General features: G+C 26.4%; 2 protein-coding genes across 2 annotated transcripts in view; both read left to right on the top strand.

Annotated features, from left to right (window-relative positions):
- Positions 1–4873, top strand: part of LOC136976468 (tyrosine-protein kinase receptor TYRO3-like) — a 137120-nt gene extending 132247 nt beyond the window's left edge. Inside the window, exon 5 of the mRNA XM_067271753.1 lies at positions 4129–4873. Within this exon, the coding sequence (XP_067127854.1) occupies positions 4129–4247 (119 nt within the window). The 3' untranslated portion in view covers positions 4248–4873. The remainder of the gene's footprint in view (positions 1–4128) is intronic.
- Positions 4874–5641: 768 nt separating this feature from the next.
- The window catches only part of LOC136976470 (lachesin-like), a 190947-nt gene continuing 182755 nt past the window's right edge, over positions 5642–13833 (top strand). Inside the window, exon 1 of the mRNA XM_067271758.1 lies at positions 5642–5766. The gene's annotated coding sequence lies outside the window, so the exon portion shown is untranslated. The remainder of the gene's footprint in view (positions 5767–13833) is intronic.

Here is a 13833-nt window from a genome sequence, read left to right as displayed (position 1 = left end):
TCAATATGTCCGCAACATCTTTCCTCATTGCTTAAGCTGATTTTAAAAAAAGAAATTACAGCAATATTCTATTAATTTAGCGATAATTATTTTTTAAATTTAAAATATTTAAATTTTACTCAAGTTTAGCAATCAGTTCAACCAGTAACAACTTTTTACTGTGTAATATCAAGTCAGCTAATTGACGTTTTTATAGCCCTGTTCATTAGTTAAATATCTTGATTTTAAAAATTTATTTAAAAAAATTACGAATAGTTCTAATTAGAGAATATGATACCATTCCAATTATCGAAATTGATATTTACCAGCATCATTTTTTGTAATGCTTTTTAGGCTTTCTTTTTGCAATATACTAAGCTATCAAATACTGTACTTCACATTCTATATATTTAATTAAAAATAATGGAGTAAAGGATATAATAATTAAAAATCATAATAAAATATTATTTTTCTCGTATTAATTCATCATATTAATTATCCAAAAAAATCTCAAGTTTTTTGAAGTATTGTGGCTTTGCATTGCATTCGTTTATGAGAGTTTTTGAAGCTTAACTTAGCTCTTAATATTTTTTCGTGCTCTCATTTTTGTTAAAGTAAATTGTTTTTTCCAAAAAATAACAGACATTATATTGATTTTATGCACATTTTTACCACTTTAATGCGCAATCAATATTGAAGGTATTTTAACTTAGTTAAGTTCTAACCTTATAAATGGTAAACGGCGAGCTAACTCAATAAAACATCTCCAACAAACCCTACAAATGGTGAACGTTTTCTTTAATATTTTTTTCATCAAGCATCACATTATTAAATGTTATCAAATTTCAATAGGGTCATAGTACTTATGGGACACAGGCGTTTGATATTTCCATTCGAAACTTTCGAAAATAATGCTGATGTAGATAGAAAAAAAAATTTTCTTCCCCTTGCTTAAAGTAAATGAAAGATATTCTTATCCTCTCGAGGGATATATTGGAAAATACTAGATTTGATTATTTTCCACAATACTCGGTCTCGAATTTTATTTTGCTTTTTATATCAAAAACAAATACAGTGAGAAAATTTGATATGATAAATTTGTTTTCCCCTCCTAACAAATGGGATTTTCTTTTATTTTTTTATTTTTTATATAAAATTCTCCGAATTAAAAAGAATATATATATATATATATATATATATACACTCTTATATATATATATATATATATATGTATACACACAATACACATCTGGTTGATCTTCTTCTGACTAAGGTCAATAACCAAATTTTACTTTCCAAGATATTAAAAAAATAAGAAATCGTGTTTATTTTTAAGTATATACAGCATAGTTAAGATAAAAAAAGTGCATCGTATGCTGTATCTATAACCTATCCATATATTGAATGCTTGCAAGTGACCGCATTGCTGAACTTAGATTTGTGACCTTAAGCTATAGCAGACCCTCCACCAAATAGTAATACATTGTGAGGCCCTAAACTACACTCATGAGGCGGATGCCCTAAACTGAAGCTTAGTTAGCTTATCTGTAAATCCGTCCCTGAATGGCGGAATGGATAAAAACATTGGTAGTTGGTCTCGGGTTGGCGCCTGACCAACGGGATGCCCACGTGAGGTTTTTTCGGATTTTCTTCACGTGTCTAATAGGAACCAGTTTCCCATAGAAAGCCTTTCCGGATGGCATCCCCTTGGCAGATCGTCCATGTGTTGCGTCGTCTTATCCCATTAATCCAATCCAATCTGATCTCTATATTGTATATAAATATAAGTTATAGGTACCTAACACTAGGTTATAGGTCCTTACTATATATGAATTTATATATTTCTCTCTTTATTTTCCTTAATATTTTTAGGTATATTATCATCTTTAAGGTTAACAAGTGCTGCAGAGTAAATTAAATTTTAGTCAATATATTTAACATTTTCTATTAATTATAATGTAATTTTACTCGTATATACCTTTATATCTTTATTTTTGTAAATATAATTAATGGTAAATACAGCGGACTCTTCAATAACGTCACCTCCCTCCCAATGGCACTCATTTCTTTTTGAAATGCACACAAATCAACGGCCACCTCCGAAGAACAGCCAATTTTTATGTTTCCATCAGTGACCGTTCTTCAGAGGTTTCACTGTATTAAAAAAAGTATCAAAAAATAGATTTTATGATGAATTTTTAAACGATTAAAATATTTTAAGAATTTCTTTTACACGAAAACTTCTACATCCCTGTCGACATCATAAATCAAATATTTTATGATATTTAAAAGAAAATATCTTTAAAAAAATTATCTAATGATGTTGTTGAGGCATTTACATATTTAATTACCTTCATAAAAGTGTAATATTTTTATGAATAAAGATTATTTTGTTGTAATTTCAAAATGTTTACTGGGATTAATAATTCCGATATCATCAGCTCGTTATTGCTTCAGTTAAAGGAGTAGAAGACTTTAAATCTGCATTTTAATATGTTAATAACGCCGAAAATTTCATTCTGATTTAGAAATAGTAATTAATAATAACTTAATATCTATGGTAAATAGTCGAATTGCATTTGTATTTCATGAATAAAGTAGAAAGCTTAACGGAATTACAGCGACGAATGCCATAGTTTGCATCTGCTGTTCACCAAAGAATATTTTATGATAAAACCTTATTTATTATTTTATTTATAGTAGGATTATACAGTCGTGTATCAGTACACAACTCAGAGTAGACTTCATAAATTCTCATTCATGTTTGCATTTTATTATTTATATTGGATATATTTAAAAAAAATAATGATAATTCCTACTTTGGAATGGATTTTAAACATGAAATAACGTACAAATAATCTTTAAAACATGGTTAAAAACATTGGAATAATTCATTTCAACTCTCTTTAATATATTTAAAACAAATTTTTCCTATTTTAACAGAATGAAAAATTTTTTAAAATAAAATTTATTTAAAAATAATCTTTCTCTTTAGAAATAACGAAAAGATAATGGTTATGAACGTTATTTAATTATCATTTATTGATCTCAAGGCACTCCAGTGCATATATCCTCTTAGTAAGTTACATTTTAGCAACTTAAAAATCTATAAAGTCTCATGAGAATTTAGGTAATTTTTAAAATATTTTTAAAATTTATTGATCTACAGAATCGGAGTACATATAGTTCCTCATAAGATAAATTTTTAGCATTAAAAAATTTATATAGTATCACGAGAGTTTAGATTAAAAGTAGAAGCTTTATAATAAAAATATTTATTAAAAAAACTTTTTAAATATTTAATTATCGTTAGTACTTCATCTTCCATATTCCTTTGTGAAAAATTTGTAAAAATCTCGTGAGAATTAAGCAAACTTTGAAAATTATTTTTCGTTTTAGTATAAAAATATTTTTAAAATATTTTTGAAACATTTTTTGTTTTTTCAGTATATATTCAAACTAATTATCTTATTATACTTATCGTTAGATAATTTAGTTCATATATACAGTAAAACCTGTCTAAAACGGAACCTGAATACAACGAAACTCTGCTAATACGAAAAAAACAATTTGATATCATGCGATTCCGGTTTATACAGATTTTAGTATTTAATATCTCTGAAATTGTTTAAAATATTATTATAATTTAATATATATTCCTTAATTTTAAAATATTTCAAAACTTCTCTTTATAAAATTAAATTATAATCGTCATTTTAGCTAATTTTAAAATAATATTCGAGAATATTTAAATTTGATGATTAACATAATTAATTTTATTGTATTCAAACTACTGTTGTGGGATTCAGTTTTGAGTTCGATCCATAACACTCTATACATGATACACGATACACGATACACCAGAGTCAACCATCTACCTTATTATCATGGATAAGCTCCATTGGATAACTACAGATAACTATTACAGATGAACTGATGATAAACTCCATAATTTATCACGGATAGCAGGGATAGATGCGCCGTTTCTCATCTCTCACCCCATTGATGATTGATCCCATTGCGGGTCAGCCCCGTTCGTGATAGGCGAAATGACTAGTAATATAAATCGTAATGTGCTTTACGCGTTAATATATCAATCATATCTGAATCGTAATTTATTAAGATAATTAACAAATTTAATATTTTCAGGTGAGAAACCTGCAGCAATGCAACACGGAAGACAGACAAACTGCACAAACTGCATACCGACAACACAACTGATAATCATACTTTTATTGAATTGGTTCAGTGTCATCGTTCACAGATAGTGTGCCTTGGACCAAAATATGGTGCAGGAGCTGGAGAAAGAACTCTGCAGTGTGGATACAGTCCCAGTTTCTCGATAATCCTGGTCCTGGGGTAAAGAAACGATTATCAAACATCTGCAGGCCAAAATAGTAAAAAAAACAAAAATAAAAAACCAAAAAAAGTCGTTCGGAGCTAAAAAAATAAAAGAAAAATATATTAAAATAAATAAATAAATAAATAAAGACATCAATAAAGGATGACATGAATATTAGTGATGTGAATTCAACTGCAGTAATGACTTAAATAGTAAAAAAAAAATTGTGCTGTTTCGTTAGAATTCGTGTGAATGCTGTGATCTGTGGAAAAATTAACTATGAAGACGAAAGAATCCTGATAGAAAAAACAAAAAATCAGTTTGAAATCGTGAAAGTAATTAGTATATAATAGAGAATATAAGAAAATTTTATGTTTAATTTTAAAAAAATGAAAAAAAAAAATGTTTCGCGAGATATGTGAAAATTCGTGGATATTTGGATATATTTTATTTCTTTTGTCTTTTTGTTGCTTATTTTTCATTAAATATTTTAAATAGAATATTTCTTTTTATTCAAATGTTTGTTTCAAATAAAGAGAGTTATTTAAGAAATTGTTTTCTTTTTTAATTTTCAATGAAGAAAATGAAAAATAACAATAAATAAATAAATAAATAAAAATAAATAAATACTATGCGCATGTGCAAAATCTCAAAAGTGTGGCGCCATCTACAGATAATTAAGTTAACTAAATTCATATTTCTTTGTAGTATAATAATTTTTCATAAATAAGAAAGAATTCTTTTTAGATAAACAATATATATATACTATTTATATATTTTATTATCAATTTATTTATTTTGGTTGAATTTTTCGAATCATTTCAAATGAGTAGCTTATTTCTAATTATATATTTTCCGAATAGTTAAGGTCACGCTTGACAGATGGCGCAGTGGGATTGCGTTAAATAATTAACTACGTTAAAAAATAAATTTATATATATATATATGTAAAATTCTTTAAATATATAAATTTTTAAAAAGTATTAATTAATATAAACTTCTTTTTAACGATTATTAAAAACTACTCTATTTTTAAATCAAATTTTTTCTTGATATATTTATATAAAATATAAATAATATAAAACGTTTAAAAATTATAATTTATATAACGAACAGATGTCGCTAAATAAAAATAAATACGATAAAGGAATAATAATTAAAAGTTAATTTTATATTATTTTAAAAGACACCTTAAACGTTATTAAAAGAATAATCATTCTAATTTTTAATTACATTTAAATATTTTATAATATTAAATAATTAAAAGAAAAAGGAATTCTTATAGGAAAGCAGGTGGCGCTATATTACAACAACAACAACAACAACAACACGTGCATTTTAAAATTTGGAAATTAAGTTATGTAATTAAGATCTGATGAAATTATGAAAAGATGGCGTGTGTTCTGCAGCTAAAATATAAAACTGCAGAGAGAAGAATTAATAAAGTGAGTCATAATTAATCTATCTACTATCATTAGTCACGGCGATGTTACACTTTACAAGTAGAGACCACTGATAAAGCTGTCTACGCTATTTAATTTATTTAATGCTAGTTTATCTGCAGTTGTCTCAGGTGGCCAAATGACCAAAACAATTCGTGTTGGATAATGCACATCGTTTAAAATTTTCCATATTAAATGTTTCGATATTCTTTTTCCTTCTCTCTGGATGATTGAGTACGATATAGCATCGAGAATCCTCCTGTTCGTTTAGTTAAATTACATAAAAGTCTCACTTGTAATTAATGGGGTGATAAAATAACCTCTTTTTTTACATTATTACAAAAATTAAGAGTCTAAAAAAATTAAATAGTGATGTTAACATGCTGTGATGATGTTAAAGTAATAAAAAATAAGTTGCTTTACATTTTTTATTTAATATATTTTTTTAAAATGAAGTTAATGTTGTTTCATGTGCAAATTTGTATCGATTTTTCAGGATATTTATAAAGAATTATTCTAATTAAAAATTAATCAGGAATGCTTTAATGAAACTATATTAGTAAATTATTGAATTTTTAAATTGAACAAGATTAAATTAAATATGTGTTGTTAATTAATTTGGGTAAAATTCTTTTCGTTTTACAATTTATAAATTTGTTAATAAGCTGAATGTTCTTCTAAATAATATATAATTTCTTTTTAAGAATATCAAATATGCAATACTTGTTAGAAATATTTAAAAACGAAAATTATTCAATTATTCATAATACTTAAATATTTTTAACTAAATTGTATCACACTCTTAACAGTATGTTATTTAAGAATTTATAACATACATTATAATACAAATTACATAAATATTTCTTTAAAAAATGACATAAAAATATACACGAGAATTTCAACATTATTTAAAGGTTATTAATGAAAAATATTGCTTATAAATTGTTATTAATAAATGCATTTAATGCCCATAAATGGCCCTTTTAAATGCATTTAATTCTTATAGAAGTATTATAAAATGCTTCTACAAGTACTGTATAAGAATAAAATTTCCATTTCTAACTATAAAATGTAATTATTTTATGAACGATAATAGAATTATCAATATAGAAAAATACAGATATATTTTTAAATTAAAAAAAACACCTTTAAGGAAAGAATTTATTGAATAATATGTAATATTTATATAGTGAATGGGTGAATTGCCATTCTACTCTTAAACATTTAAAAGACTAAACAGCTAAATTCAGAAAGCCAAAATTATTATTTATTTACTAATGCCTATTCTTTTTGTTTGAAAAATTCTTCTTAGATGAATTTTTAATCTTTTTCTTCTTCTATAATAACTATATTTTAAACAAAAGAATTTATTTCTAATTTGTGGTCTAATCGTTTGCTTGCATTGATCATGCTGTAGATGCCATGGAATTTACGAATACGTTACTTAATGAGGAATAATTTGATTCTCTAAACTTAGAAGTTTGATTTCTTACATTACAATACATTTTCAGGACCCTAAAGCAAACTAATTAGAAAAGTATGCCCCGTTTATTTCATATATTAGCCAAAATCTAGGGGAAAAATATTTGATGCCAATAAGATTATTTAATGGTACATAAAGCTGCTATTACATAAGCTAATTAACGATTATAATACTTTGTTGCTATCGTACCTTTATTTATATTTTAATCATATGAATTAGAGAATTAAACAAACCATTGCAAATTTAAATATGAATGCAATTAAGAAAACTAACTAATTACTTCTATTAAATTAATTTCATTGCATACGAAGTCTATAAGTAATTTTATATCAAATATAACTATGAATAATTAGTTTATTTTCTTTGTTTTGTCGTAGAGTTGATGAATTATTTAACGTGTAGAGATATTATGCGGAGTACATTATACAGTTTCCTTTACGAGGGATAATTCCCAGGGTTTCTTATCGTAAAGGACAACGTTTTATGATAAGGAAACCGGGAATTCCCGGGAAAATGTTTGAAATGTTTTCAAAAAAATTTCTGGGGAAAAACAATGAGACTAGAGCCTTTTATATAAAAAGTATATTATATATTAAATATACTTATCTGAAACAGAAGCGTGTTTGAATTTGTTATAATTTTTAATTTCAGTGAAATAAGCATTGTATCGAAGAATTTGACTAAAATTTTGTTATAAATCAATGAAACTATTTAACATAAAGTAATTCGTTATTTAATATATTGATTTGTGTTACTTTTAAACATAATATAGGCATACAGAACATCTTAGTTAGCGTTTTATCAGCGTTTTTAATTAATACCCAAACTTTATTGAACGTATTTATCTCTGATTACGTATTTCTATCGATGTTTTCACGAAGAAAATTTATTTTTACGTCAATACAACAGTTTTAACAAAACGATGCGTGTGTAGAAGAAGTTTGGAGTTACGTTCCAAACTATTATTGCTCAGAACGTCAGAATCACGTGTAGATGTTTTGAAAAACGTACCGAATGTCAATAAACAAGATTTGCATCTCGAATGTTGCTGGAGCTGAAAAAAGCATCACAACCTTATATCAGAAAGTGTAAATACGCTTTGTAACATCATTAACGGGCGTATTCACGACCAAGGATTAAGAGTTAGGAGTTAACCAATTACCATTCACTTTAAATTCGCGTACGTTTATACGCGAACGCTTATTGGTCAACTTGTATGTTAACTCTTGGTCATTGGCTATGGATACGGACATAACACTAGCCGTTCAATTCTACAATTTACAGAAGTATCAGGGAAATTTTTAAAAATATTTACCAATTTATTCCTTTTTTTTTAAATTTTATTCTAAAATATTTATTGTAGTATCCTATTTACCATGATGTAAACGTAATGTTTACGGTACTGTACAGTATGTTACTACAATATAAAACAGATATTTGTTATTGTGTTTTAGTTGCGCATTAGGAATTGGTTAGTTTTAAATTACATTATAACGCATTACATTTTTTTTTCCTATTTAAAATAATGGAAAATAGACTCCCGAATAACGTTTTGCTGATGTTAAGCGTTGGATTCCTGTACAGTAATACCATTATATATTCAATTAATATGATATAAATCTTGTACAACTAAACAGCTACAGGCAAAATACATATTTCATGTATTTTTGTTATATTAAATTAATAACAAACAATATATTTCTTGTTTTCATAGCTTAAATATGTATTAATTCAACATAAAAATTTGTCGTAATAAACGTTTTTATTTTTTAATTGAAAAAATAACCTGTATTTAATAAATTGTATCATTAAAATGTATTGAAATATAATAAATATGGCTGAAAAGACATTTTTATGATCGTAAGTATGTAGTCCTTTATATGTGCTGTATATAATGAAGCCAACTGTTATACAGTATAACAGTTTGTGTAATAAGATATTATCTCGGTATGTAAGTCAAATATGTCATTTTTTAAATATGCAATTGCATTATAATTGAAGAGAATGAAGATGGATCATCGTCCGAAATACATATTTATCACCATTGAGAATAAAGAGCAATTCTTTGGATAACCTTTCTATTGCGAATACTCGTGAAATACAGTTTATAAATTAAGGAACACACAGATTAAAAGCTATAGTTCTTGATTTTAAATGAATAATTTATAATTTCTGTATTAAATTATTCTATAATCATCGCGTGATACGGCATAATTTTTAGCATCATTATCAATTTTTCTTTTCATCAAACATTCTTTTTCTATTGTGGTAAAATTAACTAAAGATTTAATTTCAATTCCAATCAAAATTAAACGTATTTAAACGTATATTTTATAACACATTCTTTACTATGACGGTACGTAAAAGTATAGTCGAAATTTTATGTATTTTGATGGAAGTAAAATGAATAATGTAGTTTACATCGAAAAGCATGAAAAATGCCAAAAAATGTGTTTTAAAATTCTAATATATCTTCATTATTTGAAGATATATTCGAATTTCTTTCCTAGAAATTATAGTATTATTATAATTAAGGTAATATTTTATAGGGTCTCTGTTGAAATCATCCCCCTTAAGAAATTACAATGGTACATGATCATAAAAATGTATAAAAATCAGTTAACGTCGTTATGAATGAAAATAAACGAAAAAATTATATATATATATATATATAATAATTTATTGAAAAATGTCAAACGGATGTTCACTTTCAAGTGATTGAAAAATTTTAAAAATCAACTTTTCTCTTGAATTTTAAAAAATTGATTGATGGCATTGTCTACAATAAAAGATAGCATTAATCATAAATAACTTATATTGAATTTTTCAAAGGAAAGAATATCATAAACACATTAATAATAATTTTTTAAGCGCTAAAATTTTAAATTTTAAGAATTTTTATTTATAAAAAGAAAAGAAAAAGAAGAAAAATAATAATAAATCTGATCAAACAGAAGTATAATAATGGAATCATTCAACATAACTTTCATTAATTATTATAAAAAATGCAGACATTCATATGTTTCATAGACACGCTGTCAATTATTTTGACCAATTTATCAAAAATGCATTTTCAAAGAAACTAGATACCATTAATTTCTGACAAATGACAAGGCGAAGAAATCTTTTTTTTATTATTATTATATATTTTTTCCCTTTCCCTCCATCTTATCCTTGCATTAATCTTTAGTTGTCTCTTCCACAAGTGATGTATAGGCAGGAACTATCTTCCTTCTAAATCACAAATCAGATAAATTCCAGGAAAACATTATCATACACAACAATTCTTTTATATTTACAGAAAAACTGTATAAAAATCTAAAGTATAAGAAAGCAATATTTTTCTTTCTCGGTTTGTTTCTAATGTATTCTAGAATATTTTAAAATTTTCTTCTTCGAAGAAATGATATATAAATTTCGCTTGATAATCTAGGAAATGGAAATGCTTATATAATTTCTCAATTATTTATAATAATTTGCTTAAATGCATATTTAAAGAAGAATTTAAACTTTCTAAAAAATTATTAAAAAGTTTTCTATTTATTCTTACTTTCCACATACTCAATTATTTACAATTTTTTTTTTTCATAAATACTGGATTTATACCAGATTTTCCTCAGGTGATCTCTTGAGAAATGGAAATTTCTCAATTATCTGTAAAAATTTTTAAATCGTTCTCTTTGCAAACAGAACTTGTTTACTTTTTTTATATATATATCAACGTTTAAAATCCCCAGTGAAATGTATTTTTGATCAAAATACAATCAAAGTTTACCTTGCAATTTTCCATTACTAGATTCCATCATCTGACTTGGAGTATTTGGCCTTCTAATAAATTTTCTATCTAACTTCTTGTTAAATATATGTTGAAATGTCTTTTCTTATTCCATTCGCTGGAAAAAAACATTAAGGATGATGTTATTTTGATCCCTGAAACAGTACGTTATATTCTGTTTTGATATGTATCCAGTTCTAGCGTTAGAGGTAATCCCGGATGGATTTTCATCTTTACAAAATTTCTAACCTAAAATCTACCACCGACATCACTAAAATCTATTTTTTCTCGGTAAAAAATAGAAGATACAATACCGAATTTTTGAAATCGCGTTTGAAAATGGGTCATTACTAACCTAACAAAATGAGGTATTCTGGTATTTTACTTTTTTCTTCTTCTTCTGAAGATTGTCTTCTCGCTTTTTTCTTTTTTCCTCGAGGAAAATAGAATGGTGCTTTTCTCTTCCAATGCCAATGCACGCTTTATTTGAAACCACTACATCTTGAAAAATGAAAATTCATAGCTATTTGGCCGCGTGAACAATAGAAAAAGTTTCTAATTTTATGATAAAATTGATATCTTATAGTTTATCTGCACGCGGAATCATATTGGAGATTTGGGAAATATTCGAGGGCACAGATTGCATTAGATGGCGTCAGTTTGACATTATTGTTTCTATTTTCGGAGGTCCCAACGGAATACCAGAGCAATAAACAATTTGGAATCAGATCTTACCACAGTTAAAAGGAGTAAGAAGTCACGATTTTACTTCGTTTTTTCTTCTTCTTCGGATGAAAATGGTAACAAGACTGAAGCCATAAAAGTTGTTGACAAATACGCATGAAAAAATTCCGGACAATTTAGCAAGAAAATACAGTTCGATAAAGGAAAATACTCTTAGAAATTTGAAAGATTCTTCGCATAATTAGATTCCTTCTATCAGTATTTTATTCAAAATTCTTTACATAAAAAAAAAATGCGTAGGATTGACCTAGTTTGTGTTGATGAAATTTTGATGAGAGAAAATTTGATCAGGCAAACTAGATAACTTTTAACTAAATTAATTAGATGCTCTATTAAGAAAACTTTCATTACTGAAGAGAATAATTGCATTGGAAGGATACAAATTCTAAGAAATCTACAAAAATTATTTGGTACTATTCTAAGTAATAAAATTAATGGAAATTCCTCTTAATTCTTCATTACGGCTTTGCTTCCGATGTTCTAATTATTAACTAGAAGAGTTTCTAAGTTTCTTTTTTGTAAAATTGCTGTTTACGAAATTCTCATCTTGTTAAACTTGAAAATGATTGTTGAAAATTCTTCTCTCTACTCAGAAATTTAACAAATTGATGTCGTTGTCACCATTTGATCATAACATCACCACAAATTGGTGCTCGGTCAAATGATATTGTTACGAAATCTCTGGAGGATCCACAATCGATTCCCGTTCATCTTAATTCATCTATGTCTAATCGATGGTCTTCACCATGTTATACATTTTCAATTTTTTTAAATAATAAAGTCTGATCAAATTAAATTCTGGGAATATTCTTTTATGTTAATTATATTGCCGCTAAAATCCTAAATAGTCATTAATGTGAATTACATAATTAAAAGTATGGTATAAATAATTTATATTAAACGATGGTTGTAGCTAGATGCATACAGAATGTGTTTTAAATGCTGCTTGCGAGGATCTGAAATCGATTTCTGTTCTTAATTCATCTTTCTGTCTAGTCGATGACGGGTCATCACAAAGTATCTTTTCTCATCACAGAAAGTATTGGTATATTTATAATATACACAATGTAATGTGTATGTTCAGAGCACAGAATTGTTAATACATGAAACACAAGTAATACGAGTAAAGATAACAGTAGTAGTAGTAGTAGTAGTAGTAGTAGTAGTAGTAGTAGTAGTAGTAGTAGTATAAACAATAGAATCGGCAGTAGTTGTATTAAGAGTAAGAGGAGCAGTGAGAAATTTGTAATGACATCAAAGTTATACGTACGACAATGCATACGAGACATGTCAGTTGTATGACCCCCGTTTCCTCTTTGAGTAACATTCGTGAGTATAATGGAATACATATAACTTTTCGCCATTTTCTTATTGCACAATATCTTTTCGGACACCCTGTAGAAACGGCAACAACGCTGTTGTCGTTTCTACAGGGTGTCCGAAAAGCAGCAGCAACAATAGTAAGAGTAGAAGTAGCCGTAGTAACAGTAGCAGCAGTAGTAACAGAGGAATGTTCCTTTGAGTTTCGACAATAAAGTTTATACATTTTCACACATAAATTTGATCAGGATCGACGTAATATTTCTATACAAGACTCCGAAAAAAGTATGAAAATGATAATTACAATTACGATTGAAATCTTTATTATATTCCTTACGGTTTTTTTACCATTTTAGGATCAATAGACTAAATTAATGATAATAGATCAATATTTGCTACTTTAATCTTAACATCGGAAAAACAATACCCAAAAATTCACTCTTATATACACGTTCCTAGTATATTTACAATTATGTTTTATTTACTGCTGCTTAATAATTTAAAATTTATTAATTATGAAGTATATTGTTCCATTCCAATGCTCCAAACCAGTGTTGGCAAGTGCTCTCTCTTTGTACATATATATATATATATATATATATATATATATTTATATATTTTAAGGAACAGATTTAATAACTAGAATCCACCAATTTATGTCACTATAAAATAAGATTATGGCAACTTAAAACGATATAATTTCAATAAACGTTTAAACTTCAAAAGAAAAAACAATCCTGTTTTAGGA

This window comes from Centruroides vittatus, unplaced genomic scaffold (assembly GCF_030686945.1).
Source record: "Centruroides vittatus isolate TY-2023 unplaced genomic scaffold, ASM3068694v2 contig_400, whole genome shotgun sequence".
NCBI classification, from domain to species: domain Eukaryota; kingdom Metazoa; phylum Arthropoda; class Arachnida; order Scorpiones; family Buthidae; genus Centruroides; species Centruroides vittatus.
The sequence above is the reverse complement of the archived record's forward strand: the minus strand, read 5'-3'. Positions and strand labels throughout refer to the sequence as shown.